The sequence below is a fragment of the Elephantulus edwardii genome, unplaced genomic scaffold, assembly GCF_000299155.1.
Source record: "Elephantulus edwardii isolate Elephantulus edwardi_28Jun2011 unplaced genomic scaffold, EleEdw1.0 scaffold00138, whole genome shotgun sequence".
Taxonomy (NCBI): Eukaryota; Metazoa; Chordata; class Mammalia; order Macroscelidea; family Macroscelididae; genus Elephantulus; species Elephantulus edwardii.
In genome coordinates, this window is record NW_006399888.1 from 1,761,658 (window position 1) to 1,786,214 (window position 24,557).

The 24,557-nt window shown below is 48.7% G+C and overlaps 1 protein-coding gene across 1 annotated transcript in view; it reads right to left on the reverse strand.

Annotated features, from left to right (window-relative positions):
- Window positions 1–4,530: 4,530 nt before the first annotated feature.
- The window catches only part of ADRA1D (adrenoceptor alpha 1D), a 29,583-nt gene continuing 9,556 nt past the window's right edge, over window positions 4,531–24,557 (reverse strand). The window contains exon 2 of the mRNA XM_006894221.1: window positions 4,531–5,176. Coding sequence (XP_006894283.1) covers window positions 4,578–5,176 — 599 coding nt within the window. The 3' untranslated portion in view covers window positions 4,531–4,577. The remainder of the gene's footprint in view (window positions 5,177–24,557) is intronic.

Genomic DNA, 24,557 nt, shown 5'->3' on the forward strand with positions numbered 1-24,557 from the left:
GCTGGGTAAAGAAGACTGAAACAGGGCATCGAGCCCATAGTAACATTATAGTGCTGAAACCTGGGAGCCAATGTGTGTGTGTGTGTGTGTGTGTGTGTGTGTGTGTGTGTGTGTGTAAGGCCGTATCAGGTCAAGACCAGAGGATTCAGGCATTGCCAGTGTGTGTGTGTGTGTGTGTGTGTAAGGCTGAATCAGGTCAAGAGCAGAGGATTCAGGCATTGCCAATCACCCTGTTGTCTCTCATCCAGTTCAATTCTTTGTCTGGTAAAAGGAGACTAAAACTAGGGCTTTTACCTCACAGTAACTATCTCATTTGACCAGAGGCTGTGTGCTTGGTTTAGCCTTTACCAGCATCTGGTTTTGTGCTTTGTTGGAACCGTTAAGAAGAAGGAATTTTTTTTCGAAGTTGATGGTGAACATGTAACTCCCAGGGGTGTAACAGGATGGGAACCGAAGCAAGGTCAGGAGGCCCTGAAGAGGCAGGCTCTGACAGGTCACTGGAGGAACGAGGGAGGGTGAGGCTGGATCTGCCAGTACTTGGAGCAGCAGGAAGAATGAAGGGCCTGGATTGTGTTGGTAGCGGTGGGCCTGGGTGCTGGTGGGGCCCTGGATGGGAGGGTAGGTTCCTACAGAGAGTGTGAGGCAGCTCTACTGTGGGAATCTAGGGGTACAGTGACTCTCGCTGTGGAATCACACAGCTTTTAGACCCCTGAGGACTAGTGCCACCGGTGAGGGTGAGAGTTTCACTAAGACGGTAGTGTTGGAGCAGCCACTGGTGGTTTATGCATCCTAGGAGGTCGGGGTGGGCCAGTGCCACAGAGGAAGATGGGCAATCTCCTCCCATGTGATTTACAGTCTGAAAACCCTCTAGAAGGTCAGTTGAGTTTGTGTCCTAGTCTGAGCAGCCCTGGGGGCAGAAGAGCCCCACTTCCCTACAAAGGCACAGGTGTGTCAGTGGACCTGTGTGAATGACAGGAGGCCTGGAGGAACCTTGGGAATTGGTTCTGAGCAGGGAAGTCTGTGAGGGAGCTGTTGGAGGGGCGGTGGATTCTCTGGGAGATGGATTGTGGGGCATGACCCAGAAATAGGCTCAGGAGCCTCCAGGAGCCTGAAGTCTCAGCACTGGTAGACCTCCTGATCTTGTGTTTTGGGGTCATCTAGGGTAGACACAGACACTCCAGAACGGGAGATGGACCCTCAGGAACCATTTATGTCCAAGCAGTCACGAGATGATTTGGAATGGAGGAAAAATGCATGGAGAGTTAAGAAGAAACTCAACTCATTGCATTTGTGTCAGAAACAACTCAGATCTGACCTCCTGGCAAGTTTTCAGAGACTGTAAATCACATGAGAGGAGACTGCCTATCTTTCTTTCAAGGAGCAGCTGGTAGATTCAAACCTCTACACTTTATGTTGGCAGCACAGCTCTTTATCCACTAGGCCCTCAGAGCTCCTTGAGTCGAGGAGGACTGGAGAACCCTGGGGATCTTTTTAAAAGTAGAGAGCTGCACAGGAGGCAGGTCAGTGTGTGATCAGCGCATCAGAAGGGTCTGCTTGAGCAGAGAGGAGCATCCTGGGGAAGCAGAGTGTGGCAGCCAGCCGGGGGGGGGGAGGGGGCTGCTGCCAGACAGGAAAGATACCAGGAAAGGCAAGGATCCAGGTGACTTACCAAAAGGGCTTTGAGGGATGCTAGGAACAAAGGTCCTGGAACCAGTATGAGAAGCAAAGGAAGGAGGAACCTTGCTCAGGAAAGAGGGACACACAGGAGCAGTGCTTGCTAGGAAACAGGAATGGGTCTCCTAAGGATATGGGATGGGGTTGGGATGGACTTAGGCAGGTGCCAGTGTCCTTGGAAACTCACTGTGGCCAGTCTATCCCATAGACTAATCCGCTTCTGAATCACAGACTCTCCCAGGCTTTACTCATTCCCTCGGTCACAGGTACTGAGAACCCCCCTCCCCCATTCACCTTGACATTCTCAAGGGCCTGTGGGACAACAGGCATATTCTAAAGAGATAATGCACCTTGGGGAAGGTCTCTTTAAATCAGCTGTGTGGGTTAGGCTGGCGGCTGGGTTTTGAGGAAGGACCAAAGCTCCTGGACCCAGGGATTGGTACAGAGAAGGGATTTCTTCCCAGAAGTCCCAGAATCACCCCCACCCCAAGCTCCCTCTTCCAGTGGCGGTGGTGCTGTTCCCCCTTTCCTCTTGGCCACCTCCCCCACTGCCAGGTCTCAGCCATATCCTGAGACCAAGCTCAGCAGCAGCAGAGCACTTTATTGATGTTAGAACAGGGTCCTCAGATGTCTGTGCTGTGGGCGTGGCCTCTTTGGGCACCCAGCAGCCCTCACCCACCACCTGACGACTCATATCTGGTGTGCAAAACATAGGAGGCTGCTGTGTGCATGGGATCCCTGCATTCAGCGAGGGGCTGAGGCTTAAACATCAGCCATTTGGTCATTATGCCAAGAGACAGTACTGGACAGGCTGCTGGTCCCTCTTGACTCCTTGCCATCTGGCTTCTCAGGGCAGGGGGACAAGCCCCCACATCCGCATCGGCCACCGCCTACCCTGCTCAGAGACCGCCTTGAACCCAAGTCTCCTGTCTCGCCCCTACCTGGGGTGGAGGGGACGATGCTCAGCCTTTCAACACAAGTTCTGCTCCCTGCTGACCCTTGATTTCACCTGTGGCCTCCCCCTCTGTGAGAAGACAGCAGAGTTATTCCCCAGCCTTAGGGAAGCCCATGCACTTCAAGGTAGGACCCTTTGGGGTATGTGGCATCTGTTCTAAGCCGCCCCTCTTAAACATGCACTGTGAAATACCTGCTACAAAGCCTTGATACTGGGGGCATTTTTAACCTTTTAAAATTAGGCCAGGGGTGTGAAATGGCAATGACTTTTCAAACAGGCTAGGGAGCTCTGGTGGTTTGTTTCATAGGGAGTTGTGCTGCAAATCCCAAGGCAGGCAGTTCAAATTCACCAGCTGTTCTGAGGGGGAAAGAAGGGAAATTCTGTTCTGAGCAATTCAGAGTCTTGGAAAATCTGCTGGAGGGTGAGCTCTTGAGTTGGTTCTGACTTGGCAGTAATCAGTGTGTATGTGTCTGTCCAAACACACTACGTACTCATGGCCTAGTCAATGGGAACCACTGACTGAAAACACAACTCCATTATTAGCCCTAGAGTTGGCTCTTCTGGTTTCAGATGCTCCAGTTATGGTCTCTCTTCCCAAGTGTCCACGGGACCTAGCCTTCACTTCTCCACTGGTTCTAAACAGAACTACCCATGATCCCTTGGGAACTTGTTAAGTTTTGGATATTTCATACACAACTCACACACCTGGTTCCAAGGTTGAGAGGGTCAGAATTTGGTAACTTGTCACATCTATGTGTCTAGGTGGGCAATGTGAAGCAATGTTCCACTTTTAACTGATGGATGCCATCCTCCTTGAGGCCTTCGGAGCATCACAGATGTATCTGGGAGAGACTGACAAAGTGGACAGCGGTGCACATGGCTACTAGTTGGCTCTCAAGACTAATAATGTGAACTTTAAAAGCTGACAAAATCCCCAAGTCCTTTGATGATGTTCAAAGTTTCAAAGGGCAGGAGCCATCAGTTAAACAGACCATTAAGTTAAAAAGAAAAGGACTAACTAGACCCATGTAGGGAGCTCTGGTGGCCTAGTGGCAAGAAGCTGTGCTGCAATCCCAAAGGCACTCGGTTCGAGGCCAGCAGATGCTCCACAGGAAAAGGACGGGCAATCTCCTCCTGTGAGATTAACTGCTTCTGAAAAAGGGTCAGGTAGGACTCCACGGTACACCACAACAACAGATCCAATATAGCCCATTTTGGACTTTAGTATTTGAAGGATTTTAGGGAGAAATGTAGTTCTTTTTTACAATTATAGGCTAACGAGGGGCAGTTTGACAAAATAGAAATACTCATACCAATAAGTTATATCTCAAAATGACAAATAACAGCTCTCTAGACCTGGTTACTCCATATCCTAGCAAGAAGTGATGGACACAGGTACAATGAGCTATGTACAAGAGTGTAAACAGTAAGGCCCCAGGGGAAGTACTGAGGACTTCCGGCGCAGGGGCTGGGGTGTGCATGGTGGGGCCTGGGTAATGGGGGAGTGGACCCAGGGTTAAATACACCATGTTTGTCAGACGGGCATCTCATTTGCCATGGAAGCTTTCGGGCAGTTGTGGCAGGCCCACTGATCATCCAGTTGGCAGTAAGACGGACCAAGTTTTACTGGCAAGGAAGCCGGTCCCCTCCATCCCTGCTCACTAGGGGAGGTGCTGGGGACAGCCAGGCCTGGCCTCTGTGCACTTCGTTAAGAGGTGGGCTTTCCAGGACCCCAAGTGGGAGAGCTTGTCTTTCCAGGGTGAGGGCTGAGTGGTTGGGGAGTAAATGCCCCTACGGAGTTCACAGACACCCAAGTCCAGTCTTTCTAAAAGTGGGGCCCCACTCCAGATTCTAGGGATCACACACTGCAGCCATTTCATCCAGTTCCTGACTTCACCAGCGGCCCTAGCTCCGCCCCCAGCACATTCCCCGCCTTGCTCAGGGTCCCTTAAATATCAGTCTCTCGGAGGTTGCTGTAGTCCAAGTCACAGGCCTGGCAGGCAGTGCCCTCGGCCATGTCGTGCGGGACGCCCAGGGACACGGCCTCCACCTCGGTGCGCGGGGCACCCGCGGCCTCGGCGCGCTGCACTCCCCCGGAGCGGATCTTGTGCGACAGGCTGGACACCTTGGCCCGCAGCTGAGTGGTGGGTCCCCGGAGAGGCCCGAGCAGCCTCCATTCGCTGAGGCCACACGGAGGCTTCCATCCGTCCGGGGTGGTGGCCTGCGGCTCGGGCGTGCCCGGGGAGCCGGGGGCCGGGGGCGCGGCGAGGGCCAGCGGGGCCCCGGGGAGCTCGCAGCCCGGGCCGGGGTCGCAGTCGGACCGCGGGCCGCTGGTCGAGGCCCGCCAGTGGTGGCCGTAGACGCGCCAGAGCGGACGACGGCGCCGGCGCCGGCGGCACTGGCAGCGCAAGAGGCGCAGGAAGGCGCGCTTGAACTCGCGGCTGGAGCAGGGGTAGATGAGGGGGTTCACGCAGCTGTTGAAGTAGCCCAGCCAGAAGATCACCTTGAAGACGCCCTCCGAGGGCTTCAGCTGCGGGAACAGGGAACCTGGAGGGCCAGAGAGAGATGCTAGTTAGGCGCTCGGGCAGACCCAGGACGCAAGGGGGCTCTCCGCAGGCCGAGCCTTCAACCAGGAGCTCCACTGAGCTCCCCATAAGGGCGGCTGTTAAGTTTCATCAGGTTGGAACCCACCCACGCCTGACCGAGCCTCCTAGGGGTTTCCAGAGGCAGTAAATTGCCCAGTACTTTATGTAACACAAGGGGTTCAGGGTAAGCCAAGGTTCATAGGGTAGCTATGAGTCAGAGTTGACTTGAAGGCATGTGACCATGAATTAGGATGAGAAAAAGCGATCATGCTCATTTTTACTCATCTCCTGCAGCTGAGTCTTCACGTTTAGCTATGAGTGTGGGCAATAGAATCAGGCAAAGCATGAAATGGCCACTGTTGCAGGTGAACCCTGGTGCAGTTTCTTATGATTTGGCCCAACGTTAGCAGCTCCTTTTTCCTATCATCAAACTCAAACTCAGACTCCTTGCTGATGAGCTGGAACGCACTCATAGCTGACCCTCCAGGAGGTTTTCTTGGAGGATGTAAATCGCAAGGGAGGATATACACCCATCTTCTCTGGAGGAGCTATTGGTAGATTTGAACCATCGGCTTTGAGTTGACAGCACAGCTCCTTACCCACGAGACTATCATAGTTGTTGCAAACAGTTTGAAATCTCATCTCTACCCAGTCCACTGCCATCGACAGACTTTTTAGATGTCGTCAACTTGAGCATGACTCATAGCGACCCCACGAACAAAAGTTCTGAACCTTGTTCTATCCTGCGCCATCCTCACTTCCTGACACACAAGAGCCCGTTGCAGGAGTCACCATATCAATCCACCTGGTTGAAGGGCTTCCTCTCCTTCACCGACCCTCCACCCTTCCCAGTATCATGTCCCTTTCCAAGGAATAGCCCCTTCCAGCAACATGTCCAAAGTGTGTGCAGCGAAGCCTCATCATTCTTGCCTCCAAACAGCACTCCGGCTGCACCCTCTATAAGACATACGGCTATCTATGGGATGTTCAAAGCTCTTCTCCAACACCACAGCTCAAAGGCCTCAGTTCTTTTTCTGTCATCCTTACTCACTGTCTGGCTCTCAGATGCACAGCAACAACAACAACAACTAGTCCACTGCCATCGACAGACAAAGTGACTTCACAGGACAGACTAGAAGTTGCCCATAGGTTTCTAAGGCAGCCACTCTTTAAGGAAACAATCTTTAAGGAATCATCTGTCTCTGCTTGAGTTGCTGGTGACTGTAGTGAACAGTGCTGTCAACCCAAAGGCGGTGGTTTGAATCCACCAGCAGCTCACTGGGAAGACGACGGACAATCTCCTCCCGTGTGATGTAATCTCAGAAAACCTGCTGGGGGCCAATTCTAAGCTGGTTCTGGCTCAATGGCAATGGGCCATTAGGCTTTGAGAGCATTAGGTGTGCAGTCCAATGCTTAGTCCACAGTGCCACTAGGCCTCCCTACCATTGCTCCTCAGTATTCTGAAGATGCACTATATGTAACACTAAACCCAAATCTCATTTTAAAATATTTTTAAATTTCTCAATAAGATGAAAAATTTTGGGGAATGGGTACTGGTGATGGTGGTTCTATATGCTGAATGTAGCTAATGATGTTATGGGCCATCAAGTCGCCTGTGACTCACAGAGACTCTATGCACAGCAGCTCTGAAGCCTGCCCTATCCCCTTGCCCTAGTCACTGTATCAAGCCATCTCATCGGGGTCTTCCTCTCCTGCACGGTCCCTCCACCCTTCTGACCACGATGTCCTCCAAGGACTGGCCTCTTCTGGCCACATGCACAAAGTATGTGAAATGGAGCTTCAAAATCCTACGCCTAGAAATGGTTAAAGTGGTAAACTTTGTGCACTTGACCTTAACCAAAAGGCTGAGAAGTGATAAAATGGTAAACTCTCTGTTCTCTGTATCCATCTTTACATAACATGTAAAGCCTACTTTGACATTTCGCTGAAATGCACTTCATTTGCAGTCTTTCGCATTTGATTTCATAGGTTGGAAAGCATGACCGTGAGAAGGGATCTGGATCTCCCCAGGTGTCCAAGTGGTCTGCCTACAGCACAAAAAGGGTCAAGGACCGTTGGATGAAACCTGGATGAAAACTGTCGGCCAGGCTCCATGCTGGGCTCAGAGATCTGAGGCATACAAATGTGTCCCTAAGGGGCTCTGGTGGTGGAGTGGCACTAATTGCTTGTCTGCCAATTGAAAGGCCAGGAGTTCAAACCCGCCAGCTGCTCCAAAGGAGAATAATGTGGCAGTGTGTTCCTGTAAAGAGGAAAAGCTCTCACTGCCATCTAGTCGGAACTGACTCATAGTTGACTCATAAGAGAGTGCATCTTCAGAGGTTGCACACCACATATGAGGAGACTGCTCATCTTTCTCTTGTAGAACTGCTGGTGGACGTGAACTTCCAGAGAAGTGTTACTTTTGAGTTAGCACTTGTGAGTTCCACCAGGACTACCTCCTGTGGAGAGGAAACCCTTAGGGCTAGTTCTACTCTGTCCTATATGCTCACTATGAGTCAAAATTGACCTGATGGAAATTATTTATTGTTTTACACATGGCCTTGCTACTTAAGAAGTGAAGTGAATAAAATATTGTGGAAATGACTGGAGTCATGATGTCACTTGGTGTATGCATGTGAAGTGAGGGCAAAGGCTCAGCAAATCCTTCTGAGTCTTAAGGTTTGGACCAGGTCAACCTGGGTAGGGGCAGAGGACATTCCAAATGGAAGAGATGGGCACGAGTGTGAGACACCCGGGGCCTGGGAGCACCCTTGGGCAGAAACCCAGAAAGCTTCATTTGAGACAGGTGATGAAGGGCCTCACGTTTTACTTTGTTAGGAGCCCCGGGTATTTTTAAGCAGGCGAGATGGTGTTTGGAATGAAGAGATGGAGAGATGGAATGACGCTATAACACCCATGGGTTCCTGGAGCACAAGACCACGTGGCCGTCAGAGCGGAAGTGGCTGGGGAAGGCTTCTGGGATGGATGTGAGGGGACTCCAGGTGGGTGGGCAGGAGGCACTGAGGTCTGAGCTATGCCAGGATGATATTCCTGTCCACAAGCATCTCCCCTGGCACTCCCACCACAGATTGGAAAGAGTTTATTTCTACAAAAGATCTTTTTTTCAACAAAGCACCTTTATGTACAGACCGGAAGCAGAGGCCCCTCTTTTCTCATCACAGCAGCATCAGAGGTCCTCTGATCTGAGGAGGCCTTGGCAAACCAGGGGACCTGCTTTCTCTTCCCCTTGACCCCAAAGAAAGAAGAGCAGAGGCATCATGCCTTGCTTCATCTTGGGTCCGGGCACATCATTCATTTAGTCCCAACACCACCCCACATTACTATACTCTGGAGGAAGTGGAGGTCACGTGGTACCACACTCCTCAGGCCTTCAGTCCAAGTCACACAAATTTCTTACTTGACCACCTAGCTCTCCCTTTCCTTTTCTGTGAGATTGGGACACTATTTCTCCAGAGTAGATTTTGTGAAGGTTCATGTATTTTAAAGCCCTTCATACCCAATGCTTTCTTCTTTTCTCCTCCCACCCAAATTGTACGGCCCTTGAGAGAGGAGTCTTCAGGCCTGGGAATGGATCTGGTTCCCAGCCCTGGAGAGAGGCCAGATCCAGAAAGCCAGGGCTGGTGGGCTTGGGGGTGCTGTGGCTACAGTTAGGGAGATGGCTCCTCAGGGAGAGGGGCTAGACAGTTGTTCCTGGAATATAGGGCTACAGGTTGACCTCAGCCTCTGGAAAGGCGGCCCCCAAGAACAGCATCCCTCAATGGCTGCAATGAGAGGGCTGAAAATAACTGTCTGACTCAGGCTACAATTCTGTTATATTTAGCCCATGATGACAAATCCATAGACTATGCACTGATGGGGAGGCAAAGTTGGCCAAAGGGCATCGCTATTAGCACGATTTTAAGTGGAACTGGTAGGCACTGTGGCATATGCAGCATGGCCTGGGTCTTGCTGTAAACATGAATATTCTAATTTACGCTCAACCAACCTGTCCAGAAGCCTGCTGGGAATTCTTTACACACAAAGAAGCCAATATGCAAACTCAGTTTTTCAGCCCCAAGAATGTCTCATTGTAATGTGCTGAGGTTTTGCCCTACTTTGGGCTTCTCCAGAAGCTGACTCTCTCAAACACAAATTGTTCATGTGGGAGGTAAGTGAAACAGCAGGAGAGGAGTAAGAAAAATGGGGAAGAGCAGGAAGCCAGGGAAAGGTGTGCTACCGAGTATCCCTGGTGGCTCAGTGGTTTGGCAGTTGACTGCAACCCAAAAGGTTGGTTCTCTGAACCCAACAGTTGCTCCACTGGAGAAAGATGCTGCAGTTGCCTTCAGTAAGGATCTATGGCCCAAGAAACACTACAGGGTAAGTCTACTCCATTCTAGAAAGTCCCTGTGAGTCAGAATTGATTTGATGAGATGCAGGGTAGTTGGTTCCCAACTAGAAACGGAGAAATAGTAGAACCAGTTCCTTCTGGGAGTCTTCCTTAAACTGCTCCCTCCTGATCTAGCAGATTTGATTGATCTCCATTGTTGTTATGTCGCTGATATAGCGACCCTATGTACAACAGCTCTGAACTCTGTCCTGTCCTGAGTTAAACTCACTGACTCTGACACATCTACTCCCATTACCCCAGTTACTGTGTCAATCCATCTCATCTGGGGTCTTCCTGTCCTGTGTTTTCCCTCCACCCTTCCAAGCATCATGTCCCTCTCCAAGGACTGGTCCCTCCTGGCCACATGCCCAAGTATGTGAAACGGAATTTTAAAGTCCTTGCATCCGAGGAGAAACTTGGCTTCACCCTCTCCAAGACATCTATTTGTTCTCTTAGTAGTCCATGGTTTAAGACTCTTCTCCAGCACCACAACTCAAAGGCAGTGATTGTTCTGTCATCCTTAGTCATTGTCCAGCTCTCTGATGCATAACAAGTAATTGCAAAGACCATGGCTTGGATCAGGCACACCTTAGTCACTACATTGATACTGTTGCTCCTCAGTACTCTGGAGAGGTTCCTGACTGCAGACTTTCCCAATGCAATTCATCTTTTGATTTCCTGACTATTGTTGCCAAGAGTGTTGACGGTGGAGCCAAGCAAGCCAAAGCTGTTTACAATCTCAATTTCTTCACTGTCTATCATGATGGTCCAGTGGTGAGAATCTTTGTTTTCTTGATGTTAAGCTTCAACCAATATTCCTTTCCATAGCATACTGAATTCCCTTCAAAGATTCAAGACCAGTTCAGGTAATAGAGGTTTTCTGTCTAGTCCTCAAATGCTAAGCTCCTTACCCGATGTGTGTGGTTATGTGCCATCAGACCAAGTACAATTTATAGTGACCCTTTGAACAACTGATTGCAACCTTGCCCTATTTTACATCATCTTCCCCTGCCTGTAGTTGTTGTTGTTAGGTGCTGTCGAGTCCAGTATGACCCATAGAAACCCTGTGAACAACAGATCCGAACGCTATCCTATCCTGTGCCGTCTTCACACTTCCTAACACACTAGAGCCCATGTGATAGTCACCGTGTCAATCACCTGGTTGAGGGTCTTCCTCCTCTTTACAGACCCTTCCCCTTTCCAAGCATTATGTACCTCTTCAAGGAACAGCCCCTCCTTGCAACATGCCTGAAGCATGTGAGGTGAAGCCTCATTATCTTTGCTTCCAAAGAGCACTCTGCCTGTACTTTCTCCAAAACATATTTGTTTGATCTTTTGTCAGCTCATGGGATGTTCAATACTCTTCTCTGACACCATAGCTCAATTCGTCTTCTGTCATCCTTATTCACTGTCCAGCTCTCAGATATATAGCAAGTGATTGGAAAGACCATGGCCTGAATCAGACAGGACATTTAAGAAAAACACTTTATAAGTTCCCATGCTTAGCACAGAGTAAATACTCAAGAAATTCTTGATCCCTTTCCATCACACCCTGCATCTCATCCATCATCAACTCCCACTGGCTACAGAGTCCACCCTCCCTTCACTGTCCCATCACCCTCGTCCAAGATGCTGTAATATTCTATATCATCCCTTACTAAGTGGTCTTTCTGTGGCTGCTATTGTACCCCGTAGCCTGGATTCTGCACAGCAGCCGGGAGGGAGGGGATCCTTCTAAAACATCTGTCTGTGTATTTTTACTTCTTTGCTAAAACTCATCACCCACTGCTGACTGCAAGTTCTCATCAGCCCGCTAGCTTTCTTCAAGGCTTGAAATTTCTCTCATCACCTTCCTTCTATATTTCTCTGCTTCTTTGAGGTCCAGCAGAGGCTTCTACTTGCTCATATTTCTGAATAATTCTCTCAATTTCCCTAAAACACAGCGTCCTGGATTTAGGCTGTTCTCATTCCTCGGGTTGGCTGGCAGGTCCTAACGCTGGTGTATTTAACACACTTGGGGTCTCTGCCCTCAGTTCAGTTCTTAGAGCTCTCACCACCCATTTTCTGCCCGCTCCCCTTTCCTACACTGGCTTCTTTAAATCTCTGTCTCCCTGAGTCCTGCATCTACCCCTTCTTCTCCAGAGCAGGTCTCACCTCCTATTTCACAGAGAAGACAGAGGCCAAAGAAGTCAGGCACTCACTCAACCAGTTTCCAGCCCAGGGAGGGGGAGGATGCATCTTTCCAGCCCCTCTCCCTTCCTGGAAAGATAGAAGTCTCCCCTTTTACTGGTAGTTAGTGTCCTGTGTGTCTCCAACCAGGTGGTCCCGTGAACTCCCCAGTCCTGTCTCTGGCATTCTGCACAGTCTCCTGTTTCCCAGAATGCCCGTCCTCTTCCTTTCATCTGGTAGCGCCAGAGACAGTGGCACTTCCACAAGTGGATCACTCATCTGCTGGTGGACACTTAGGTTGTTTCTATTTTGCGCTGTTGAGAATGAAGCTGTGTGAAGTGATGGACAATCTTTTAAGTCTTTCTGGAGACTTCTAGGAGTTGAATTGCTGGGTTATATGGTTATATATGGGTTTTATGTTTAACTTTTTTAACTGCTGCCACTTCACTCTAATTTTTTCAAAGCAAACGCTTCGTATGTTTAACTTTTTTTAGGAACTGCCAAACTTTTTTTTTTCACAGCAGTTTACTATTTTACAATCTCACTGTCAATGGCAGAGGCAGTGTCATTCATTTAAATACTACCTTTAGGTCTCTGAGTTGTGATGTTGGCAAAGAGTAGTGAATATCTACCAAAATAGCTGCAAGTCTTGCAGGAAGCACAACGAAGGTACTCCTTAGAGACAAAGCTGTTGAAACTTCATCTCCCAGACTCTGGGCATGCTGTCAGGAGGGGGCCAGTCCTCAGAGAAAGAAGTTATGCTGGAAAAGGTGGAAGGTCATCAAAAGAGAGGAAGACCCTCTGCGAACTGGACCGACACAGTGTAACAATGGGCTCAAGTATATCAAGAGCTTGAGGATGGTGCAGGATAGGGCAAGGGTCAGATCTGTTGTCCACAAGGTTGCTGTCCTCATAAATTTTGATGGTATCCTAACATGAACAAATTATGACAACAATGCTACGCTTCTAGCTCCAACTTCGATCATTCTTCTAAGTTCTTCCACATTCATGGACCCAGCTGTCTTCTAGACATCTCTTGGGTATCTCTTGACATTTTTCATGCATCCTGCCCTACGTGTCCTTGGGGACAACAGTCGGTAAATAAGACAAACAGGGAAGATGTGAATGTGTGGGGTTGTGAATCATGCATAGGGGAAAATAAGGAGAAGAGAGGGGCAGGAAGATAAGAAGTGTGGATAGGAGTGAGTGTATATGAGTATGTGTGTGAGAGAAAGAGAGAGTGAGCAAGCAACTGAGAGAGACACAGAGAGATGAATAAGATATGCAAGAGAGAGAAAAATATGAGAAAGAGAGAGAGAGGCACACAGAGACAAAATGGGAGAAAGAGAAGGTGGCTGGGTGATGAGTGATGGTATAAATTTTATATAAGATGGACAGAAAAAGTCTGTTGAAAAATGACAACTGAGTTAAGAGCTGGAGGGAAGGAATGACTTTGTGGACATGTGGAAATGTGGACACTTGTGGGGAACAGCATGTCAGGCAGAGGTAGCATCAAGTGCAAAGGCCGTGTGTGTCAGAGGGACAGTAACAAGGTGAGTGTGGACATAACAGAGTGAGCAGAGGGCAGAGAGGAAGGAGATGATGTCAGAATTCAACCATGTCCACCACTTCTCCCCTCGCCATCTCTGCTGAGACACCATGATTTCTGGGTGGATGAATTCAGCTGCTCCTCACTGGTGTATCTCTTGCTCCCTGCAGACTACTTTCAATGTGGCAACTACAATGTGTATAAACTTCTGCTGAAAGCCTCCAGCACCTTCCTGCCCCACTCTGAGTAAGAGCTCAGTCAGCCTTCTGGCTCTGGTCTCCTCCCCTTCCCAGTCCACCTCCCTCTGCTCCAGCAACTGCTCTCCTTGCTGTATTCTCACCCTCTCAGTGATCACTTAGCTGGCACAAGTGGTTAAGTGCTGCTGGACTATGGTCTGTTCAACACACCCAGAGGCACCTCGGAAGGCCCACAGACACATGAAGTACAGGCAATCAGAGAGATGCAAATCAAAACAACAATGAGATACCATCTCATCCTAGTAACAAAGTTTAATAGGGAAGTAAGCAGTTAATGCTGGAGAGGATGTGGAGAGACTGGAACTCTCATGCACTGCTGGTGGGATTGTAAAATGGTATAACCAATCTGGGAGGCTGTTTGCTGTTTCCTCAAAAAATGGAACATATAAATCCTGTACAATCCAGCTATCCCACTGTTAGGAATATAAGCCAAGGAAATTAGCAAAGAAACAAATGGAGATACGTACACCTGTGGGTGGAGGGGAGCGCAAAAAAGGAAGACCCTCGATAAGATGGATTTATTCAGTGACTGGGTAATGGGGATAGGTGTGTCAGAGACAGTAAGACTGGCCCAGGACAGAGCAGGGTATAAGCTGTTGTACATAGGGCTGCTATGAGTCGCAAGCGACTTGACAGCACATAACAACAACAATGTTCATAGCAACATTATTCACAATAGCAAGAATATGGAAATAGCCCAAATGTCCATCAACAAAATGAATGGACTGAGAAATTGTGGTACATTCACACAATGGAATACTATGTAGCATAAGGAACAATGATTTCATAAAATACTATATAACATGAGAGACCCTTATGCTGAGTGAACTAATTCAGTCTTATAAGGACAAATACCGCATAAGACCATTATTGTAAAAACAGAATGATACCTATTAAGATGAATATAAATGTCCAAAAGAGGAAGGGGAGAAGGGATCTAAAAGGAGAAGAGCTAAAATCACCAGATTTCAGTTTGGTGGATGGATGGAGGTGAGGGTGAAGGAAGAGGAAAGATTCTGTGGGGGCTTGAAAAGGTGGTGTAATAATAGGCATACACCAATAGTAATTAGTTATATAAAATATAATGTACATGAATAATTGTATGAAAACAATGTAAACAAAAGATTGCAGTAAAACACAATGCATATTAATTAATGCAGGCAAACAAAAAAAATCAAAGCAATAAGAACAACAACAAAAAGGTAAAGAAAAGGTTTTCAAAAGCTTTTCAAAGGCCGCTGCCATGAGGAGACACACACACACACACACACACACACACACACACACACACATGCTAGGGAGCATTTATACTCTGGACACATGGGTTACTGTGTGTCAGAATCAATTCAATGACAACTAATGACAACATGCTGTGAACTACTCCTCATGTAACAGCTCCCCGCCTTCCTCTCTGCCATGGAACTCCAGGGCTGGACTTGTGTCAGTATTGTTGGTACCGCAGTCTCATTGCCTAGGGAGGGGACTCCAAAAGTGCCCTGCAGGGGCTCAGCACTTACTGAATTATTCCGTTAAGATTCTTTTCCTCCCACATGTGTCCAGCTGGTCGTCATGGCCAGGGTCTTGAACTCTCTCTCCAGCTGGACCCCTCCTGTCACCTTGTTCCTGAAGCATCTGCCTGTCCTCTTATCCCTGTTTAGGTGGTTGCAGCAGCCCCAGCAGCCACATGGCTTCAATCATCTTCATGCTTCCCACAATTACTGGGGGAGATTTCCCCTCAACAATTAGTTCCTTTTCTCTCTTTTCTGAAAACCATCAGAGGCTGTGGGGGAGTCAGCCCAAACTGTCTTCCAAGATGTAGCGCTGCCCCCCTCCAAACCTCAGCCTCAAATCCACAAGCAGCTCTTTCCATTTGCACCCAAGGACCCTCCGCTTCCCCTCATCCTCTGGCTTCAGCCCAGGTGGCCTCTCTATTTTTTTTTTAGCCAGGTGTCCCTTTTTTTGCACATGCCTGCACCTGAATGCATCACTCCACCACTCTATCTTCTAGGTGTCTTGGGTTCTCAAACCAAACTAGTGCCCGTCAAGTCCATTCTGACACGCGATCTCTGGTGTTGCACAGCAGTACCGGGCTCTGCAGGGTTTTCATGGTGTGGCCTTTGGGAACTAGATCCCCAGGCTTTTCGTCTGAGGTGTCTCTGGATGGGTTCAAACCACTAACCTCTTCTGGGTAGATGAGCACGGGATGGTTTGTCCCACCCAGGGACTTCATGTACATCTCTTGAAGGCAGGTACACATGATTATCTTTGTTCCAGCTTCTAATGTAAGTAATTGGCTCAGATAAGGGGGTTCTAAAATAATTGCCGCATGAATGAACAAACGACATGTGGACAGAAAGCAAAAACTAGTGCCATCTGGGTGAGCAGCGCCGACTAGGCTTCACCTAAACCCTTTCCATCAGACAGCTTGTTTAATCTTCATAGCATCTCCACACAGCTTCAGAGATGTGAAGTCACCCACCCAGGGTCCCCGAGAGGGTGTGGCAGGTCAGCTTGTGAACCCATGCTGGTCTAGTAGTCTTCTCCTGACATCAAGAAAGGGTGGAAACAGAACTTGGCCTGGAGGTCAGGAGCAACAACAGTTTGCTTTAGTCCATTCTGTTGTGTTCATAAGGAGTGGACGCAACACCACCTCTGGGTCTCCACAGGGACAAGGCAGCCTCAGGGCACCTCCAGCTGGCCTGCCCACCTCTCTTCAAAGTGAGCCTCTCTCTTTCTTCAGACTTGGGCCTAACCCCCAATTCTCCTAGCACATTTATGATTTGTCTCATTCCACTGGGGGCCAGAGGTGGTGGTGGTGGTTCCTGAAGCTGTGTCTGGAATTCTTCCTAATTCATCCCTTAGAAGCTCACATGGCACCTGCTGGCCTTCTCTCAGGTCCACGGGTGTCTCATGAGACCTGCTCACATGGAGTTTTATATCCATGCTCGTGAAGGTTGCTGCCTGCTCAATCACTGAATATGTCTTGGGAGACGCAGGTGGAGACTCCCAACCTCCAGGGAGAAGCCTCAGAGAGACGTCACATCATCTCCTTCATGTCCTTCAAGCTTCTGCTCCAACATCACCTTCAGGGTTTGAACTCGATGCTGCTCGTGCCTTACCAAGGTCTCCTGGGCGTGGTGGTGCCTCCACCTTCTAGCTGTTATTGATTGAATGTTCACTGCTAATGGCTCACCACTCTCCTTGGTCAATGGAAAGCACCTCATGTTGGGGATATGATACTTCCCCAAGGGAAAGAAGGCAGGCAAGAATGAACTCATGTAAGGACAGGTAAGACTGATTCCTTGCCACGAGATGGCTTCTTTCTGGTCTCCCGTTCTAGTGTATGGCAGTGAGCTTGATTTTTGACATCATGCTTGGGAAAACAGAGGATCAGCGAGAAAGAGGAAGACCCTCGAGGAGATGTAGCGGCACAATGATTGATTGCAACCTTGGACTTCAGCACAGGAGGGACTGTGAGTATAGGATCAGGCCGGGGTTTGGCCTAGAGAGCAAGGTTCTGATCAGATGTTTACAGCGTTGCTATGAGTCACTGTTGACTCAACAGCTCGCAGGGTTACTCCAGCGTGCAGGGTCAGGCTGAGGCCGGTGTGGGTCTGAGATCACACCTTTGATTTAGCTCCATCCTCTGCTCTATCTTGCATCCCTTCCACCCTTCACAGGCTTCTCTGGAGAAACTTCTTCAATAAATCATTTTATAAGAAGCCCAACTTGGCTTTTGCTTCCAAGACACTGTCAAACACATGGACATGACTTCAAGCTGTTTTGCTTAGCCCTAAACTTCTGATCTGGGGATTAGCCTTTGGTTTTCTGTTCTGGGGTGAACTGTGTGCTCTAAAAAAAGAGATGCTGGAGTCTGAACCCGTGGTGCCGGGAAACGTGGTCTTATTTGGAAACAGGGTCTTGGCAGATGTTATTTGCTAACATGAGGCTGTTTGCTGGAGTTGCTGTTGTGTACCATCAAGTTGGAAATGACCCATAGCTGATCCTCCAGTGGGTTTTCAGAGCTGAATAAACACATGGGAGGAGACTGACCATTCTTCTTCCGAGAAGCAGGGTGGATTCGAACTGTGTGCCTTTGAGACTGCAGCGCAACCTCTTACCACTAGGCCACCAGAGCACCCTAATCCAATACAAGCGATGTCTTTCTTAGAAGAAGAGAAAAGACACAGAAAGGAGCCTGTCACAGGAAGACAGAAATGCAGAGGGGGCAGCCATGTGGAGATCTAGAAAGAGATGGAGATTTCATCACCTCCAGGGAAGAGCTGGGACTCTGAATCCTGGGAAATGAAAGGAAGACTCGCTCCTAGGGCCTTCAGAGGGGGCGTGACCTGTCAACCCCTTGATTTTTGGAATTCTAGCTTTCGTTTCAGGTCTGTAGTTCATAGGGTGGCTATGCGTCCTACTTGACTTGATGGCACATAACAACAACCACCTCCAGAATTACAAAAGAACAAGTTTCTGTTGCTCTAAGCCACTCAGCTGGGGGGTAATTTGTGATGACAGCCTCCAAAGGCCTACAGAGCTGCCATCAAACTCTTTCACCTCACTTCCGGGGAAGGAGAAGCAGGAGGGTTAGTGCCATCTATTCTTCTTTACAGAGGGGTGGTGGGGTGGGAGGGAGGTGGCTACATCTACCTGCCTATGAGGAGAGGCAGATGGGTTGGGAGATGATGTCCTTGTCGTCTTGGCGGAGTTGTCACCTAGCTTCCTTTTTTGTCTCCCATTTCCTGTGCTTGGTGAGTGGGCCCCTCTGGTTGGAGTCTGGGGTAATGCCCAGAGGGGCTGGCCCTCCACTGCTCAGAGAAAGCATGGCCTGAGCTGTGCCATCAGGAAACCCACTTCCTGGCTGTTGCTATTTGTTTGCCAGTGGGGAGCAGCGACACCCTGACGGAGGTAAGTGTGACTGATGGAGACACACCATTCTGGGAGCGCTGCAGAGAACCCACTCAACCTGACCGGGGGTTACAGTGAACTTATATTCAGGTGAGTGAGAAGACAAGATGGGGTGGATTTGTAGATGTGGAGTATGCGGATTGGATAGGAGAACCTCAGCCCAGTGTGGGCCACTCCTGGCTCAATGGACATAGTAGCCATCTTCCTGGGTGGCTCTCAAGTCAGCAACAGCCAAACACAGGAGATCTTTCTCTATCCTGTACTAAGGGCTGATGGGTCAGCTAGGCTTGCACTTATCTGGAGCTAGGCAATCTTCCCCTGCCAGGGGCCTTCTCCTTCTTCCCAACACTCTCCAACACCTGGCATGTCTGCTGGGCCAGCCTGGGTCATGTTTTACTGAGGAAACGTCAGTATAGCCTGTGAGGTGGAGAGAGGATGTGTGGGGCCTGTGCTGTCCCAGTCTGGTCCCCTCTCCTTAAGATCAGCAATGATGGGGCCCAGGAGGTACTTCTGAGATACTGGGAGGTCCGGGAACTGACTAAAGAAGTGGCTGGAGCTGAGCAAACTGGCCGAACCTCGCGGAGGACAGACAGCTCCGAAGCCAAATGGCAGACTGTGTTCAACAGCATTCTCTTGGCATCACCAGGAGGGAACTTGTTCTTGGCTGACTGTCAAGGTTCACAGCCAGCCTGGCTCAGAACTTGCAACCAACCATGACACGTCACCTTGCACCCCAACCCCCCACTTCCTGCTCCCTCCACTGCTAGGGACTTTTCTAGGCACCGTAAGCCATTCCTATTGCCCAAAATTTAGAGGGGTTGAAGATATTGTGTCTTCTTTAAGATTCAGGTCCCCTCTGTCAGCAGGGCTAGGAGAGAAGGCAGCTCCAGCCTCAGATTCCTCTCCTCTCTTCCAGTGGTCCACCCTGAGGTTCTGGCCCTGGAATTCAACAGTTCTTTTCCCAAGAGACGCTGGAACCTCTACCCTCTAGCTGTCTTCTTTGCTCTATTAAAAAAGGGTAATCAGATAAGGCTCTGGGTTAAATTGAGAACTGAAGGTTCAGTGGAGGGACGAGTCACGCATTTATCTGAGGAGAGTGAATGCCAAACAAAGGAAAAGGCATATGCAAAGGCCCTGAGGCAGCAGCATGCCTTGAAAGGGTGGAAAGACAACCAGGACATTGGAATGATTGAAACAGAGAAGGGAGGGAAAGAGGAGCCACCTTGATATAGGAACAATCATGGGAGACTGTCAGGAAGAGGTGAGTTGATCAGTTAGGTCCTGGATGGGGACACCACTCGGATGGACTGTGAGGACTTTGGCAGGTGAACTGAGGACACTAGCTGTGCCAAGTGAAATATCCTGAATTTCACTGAGAGGTAACGGGTGAGGTCTTCCCACCTGAGATGGATGAATAATAGGCCAGAAGTCTCTCTGGGTCCTCAAGACCCTTGTGCTCCTAGTGGCAGGTAGGCAATCAACTCGGGTCTGGCCTTATGTAGCTACAGGGGTTTGATAGGTGAGTTGTAGAGTCACAGAGGCTACCTGGTGGGGCCCAGGGTAGGCATGATGAGTGGACATCACATCACAAGAGGATGCCTCTCCTGCATCCCCTTACCACCCACACTTCTTGTTGTTATGTGCCATTGAGTCAGCTGTGACTCATAGCAACCCTATCTATGTACAATAGCTCTGAACCCAGCCCTATCTTGAGCCAGTCTCACTGTCTCTGACACACCTGCCCCATTACCCCCAGTCACTATGTCAATTCATCTCATCCAGTGTCTTCCTCCTGTCCTGTGCTGTCCTCCACTCTTCCAAGCAAGATTTCCTTCTCCAAGGATGTGTCCCTCCTGGTAACATGCCCAAAGTATGTCAGATGGAACTCAAAATCCTTGCCTCCATGGAGTAGCTTGGTTTCACCCAATCCAGGACAGATCTATTTGTTCTCTTGGGAGTCCATGGAATGTTCAATTCTCCTCTACCACCCACACTGTTGTTGTTGTTATGTGCTGTCACATTGCCTGTGACTCATAGTGACCCTATGTACAACAGCTCTGAAAGCTGCCCTGTCCTGAGCCAGTCTCACTGACTCCGACACTCCTACCCCCACTGCCCTAGTTACTGTATCAGTCCATCTCATTGAGGTCTTCTCCTCCACTGCCTCTCCACCCTTCTGAGCATGATGTCCTTCTCCAAGGATTGGTTCCTTCTGGCCACGTGCCCAAAGAATGTGACACAGAGCTTCAAAATTTTAGCCTCCAAGGAGAAATTTGGTTTCACCCTCTCCAAAACAGACCACCCACACTAGGGCTTACTATTTCCTTCTAATTACCCACCCTCCCCTTCATCTCCTTTCTTTCTCTTTTCACTTTTCCGTTGCCTCTCTCTTCCTCTCTTTGTTGTAACTTCCCAGTTCACCTATTTCCTGATCTGAAGTCTGGTTATGTGTAGACTCCAGGCCTCGAGTGATCAAGCCTAGGTTGTTAGGTGCTGTCACGTGATTGTTACTCATAGTGATCCTATGAACAACTTCTAGGCCCTCGTCTTCTTCTGGGACATCATCACGATCTCCGCCAGGCTCAAGCCGATTACTGTTTCAACCCATTTCATTGAGGGTCTTCTCTTTCACCAACCAAGCCTGTAGCTGCTATCAAATGGCCAGCTTGCTTGGCCAAACTGACCATTGATCCAAGCACAGGGCTTTAGCTTTGAGGCTGTACTATCAAATGTCTCAGAGGTCTGATGCCATGAACCCAGCCCTAGCAGATCTCCAGGCAGGGTTGCCCTGTCCAGGAGTCCCAGCTCTGAGCCGTCTGGACACCGTCCATTGGACCCTCACTCTGGGTCTCAGAGGACCTAGGACCTTGTTTTCCTGGGTCACCAACCACAAAGTGACAAGTATTATAGAACTTGACAGGAAACCTTTGGGGTGGGGAGGAGGCAGAAATGGGCCAGGCTCAGGACTCTGGGACCGCTCCTTGGTGGGGGTAGGGATAGGGGTTCAGGAGTTTGGGAGGTCTGTCTGGACCTGTGAGAGAATGAGGCCACGTGGGAGGCGGTCGTGTCCCATGGTGATGCGTAGGGCCCCCTCATGGCCTGGATTTGGGGCATAGGAATCAGAGAGCTGAGCCTGGGAAATGTCAGAGGCTGAGGGTTTTGGCGAGAGATCAGAACAGGGCTGATGCGTGACCCTTCACCCTAGCCCCAGGCTGACTTCTGACCCAGGCAAGAACCTAACCCCAACCTGACTTCTGACACTGGCAAGCAGTATTGAGGCTTCTTGAGCCACTTATAAGCTAGAATGCTTTGGGAAAATAAGGCAACTCCTCTGTACCTCAGTTTCCTAATCTATAAGTTGGGGCTACTAAGATCCATAATCAACAGAGCAGCAGCAATCAAGAAAACAAAAGACGCACTGCACTGGGAGAATGTGCTGTTAAAGATCTCTTTAAAGAGGTAGAGAACAAGGATGTCAGTTAAAAGAAGCTTGAGCCAAGCCGTGGTAGTTTCAATTGCTTCATAGGCCTCTGAAAATTGAGTACTGAATAAGGAAGAAATAAGAAGAATGCATGACGTAGAATTGTATTGAGAACTGACCATCACAAGGATTTCCAAAGACAATGATAAATCTACCTTGTAGGACGTGCAACCAGACTGCTCCTTAGAGGCAAGGAGAGTGAACCTTCCCCTCACATGCTTTAGAAACATTGTCAGGAGGCGCCAGTCTTTGGAAAGACATCATGATGGGACAGGTAGAGGGTCACAGGAAGAGAGGAAGACCCTCGATATGATGGATGCACACAGTGACTGAAACAATGGGCTTGAATATGGTAAAGATGTGGGGATGGTGCAGGGCAGGGCAAGGTTTCAATCTGTCATTTCTAGGAGTTACAGTCAACTCGATGGCACTGAGAAACCACAACAGTATCAACACCACTTGTTTGTCAGTTTGCCATATTGTGTAGTTGTGTGTTACTGTGCTGCTGGGAGTGATGCCACTAGTACATTGCATAATAGCAGGGTCAATGATGGGAAATTCTGCATTTAGGGACCTCTCCAAATTATAGAGGAGTAATGCTGTCAGTTTGAGGACTAAGGTGTGTCTGATTCAGGCCATAGTCTTTCCAATCACTTGCTATGCATCCGAGAGCTGGACAATAAATAAGGATGACAGAAGAATTGATCGTTTGAGCTGTGGTGCTGGAGAAGAGCACGGAATATTTCATGAACTGCCAAGAGAATAGATATGTCTTGGTGAGGGTGCAGCTGGAATCTCTTTGGAGGCAAGAATAATGAAACTTTGCTTCGCATACTTTGGGCATGTTCCTAGGAGGTGCTATTCCTTGGAGAAGGACATGATGTTGGGAAGGGTGGAGGGTCAGTGAAGGAGAGGAAGACCATCAACTAGGTGGGCTGACACAACGAGCTCTTATGTGTCAGGAAGTGTGAGGGTGACACAAGACAGAACAGGGTTCAGATCTTTTGTTCATAGGGTCGCTATGAGTCCTATTCAACTCAATAGCACCTAACAACACAACAACAATTGCGTCTATGAACAATTTACTCTTTTTCAAGAAGACCAGAAGGACTTATGGTGCCCAGCTACCATTAAGCAATTTTTTAAAAGAAAGGATTCTATAGAATAGATCAAAGAGGAAATGTAGAACATAATTTCAAATTTTAATCGACTCTAGACTTTCTGGAAGCTAAGGGGACTGGATGAACACTTAAAAATATTTCCCTGAGATAATCTGTAAATACAAACAAAAAAGATTCCCTGAAGTCTTCTTAGCCAAACAATGGTTTAGCTTGTTGTTGTTATGTGCCGTCAAGTTGCCTGCTATTCATAGTGACCCTATGTACAACAGGCCTAAACCCTGCTCTAACCTTTGCCAATCTTATTGTCTCTGACACCCCTACCCCCATCACCCCAGTCACTGAATCAATCTAACTATCGAGGGTCTTCCTCTCTTATGCTATCCCTCCAACCTCCCAAGCATGATGTCCCTCTCCAAGGACTGGTCCATCATTCCTTGAATCATGTCCAAAGTATATCAGATGAAGCTTCAGAATCCTTGCCTCCAAGGAGCAGCCTGGTCTCACCCATTCTAGGATGAACCTATTTGTTCTCACAGGAGTCTATCGTATATTAAAAAATGATTGTCTTGAATTGTTATGCTTTATTAAGAGCTATCATTATGGGATCAAACTGACTACAACTTGAAAGCCCAGGCAAGAGTCTTAGGAGGCAGTGGGTTTATCTTAAGAGGGGAGAAAAGAAGGGTGAGAATGGTTGCAAACCTTGATGACTGTAAGTAATATTTGAACTATACATGTAGAAATGGCTAAGTTGGTCTATAGGTTTTGCTGTGTATGTTCTCAACTGCAATAACAACATCAATAAGCAGAAATCCCTATGACTCACCATGGTCTGATCTGTGTGGCTGGTGCACGCAGGTGTTCATTCTGTTCTGTATGGGTGGCCATTACTCAGGTGAGTCCACAATAGAGGGCTAACAAGAGATTGAGGTGGGGGTCTGGGAGAGGGCAGGAGGAAGGGGGGAGTCACTGTAGTCTCAAGAGCAGTGTGCCAGCAAAAGGACAATGACCTCATGCTAGATGGCCAGTGCAGGGACAAAATGGGGAGACCATGAGTCCAACAGCTAAGCTAGGTCTTCAGAGAATGAGGTGAGTGATCCCACCCATTAGATGTTAGATGCTCATTAGATGTTGGGACAAACATACTCGTAATTCTTGGGCAGAGATAAGACTCTAAAGGGAGAAGAAGAGAAGGTCCTCCTCATTAGTGGAATATTTCTGTTATAAATATATAAAATACATAGCTCTGGTGGAGCAATCCATAGGGAGTTATGCTGCTAATCTGAAACTGAACATCTCTGATGGGTTAAGCCCACCAGCAACTCCTTAAAGAGAAAGACGGGCAATATCCTCCTACGTGATTTACAGCTTCAGAAACACTCGGGAGGGTCATCTATGAGTCAGTTTTGGCTCATTAGCAATGAGATATACGTGTGTGAGATATATATATATATATATACACACA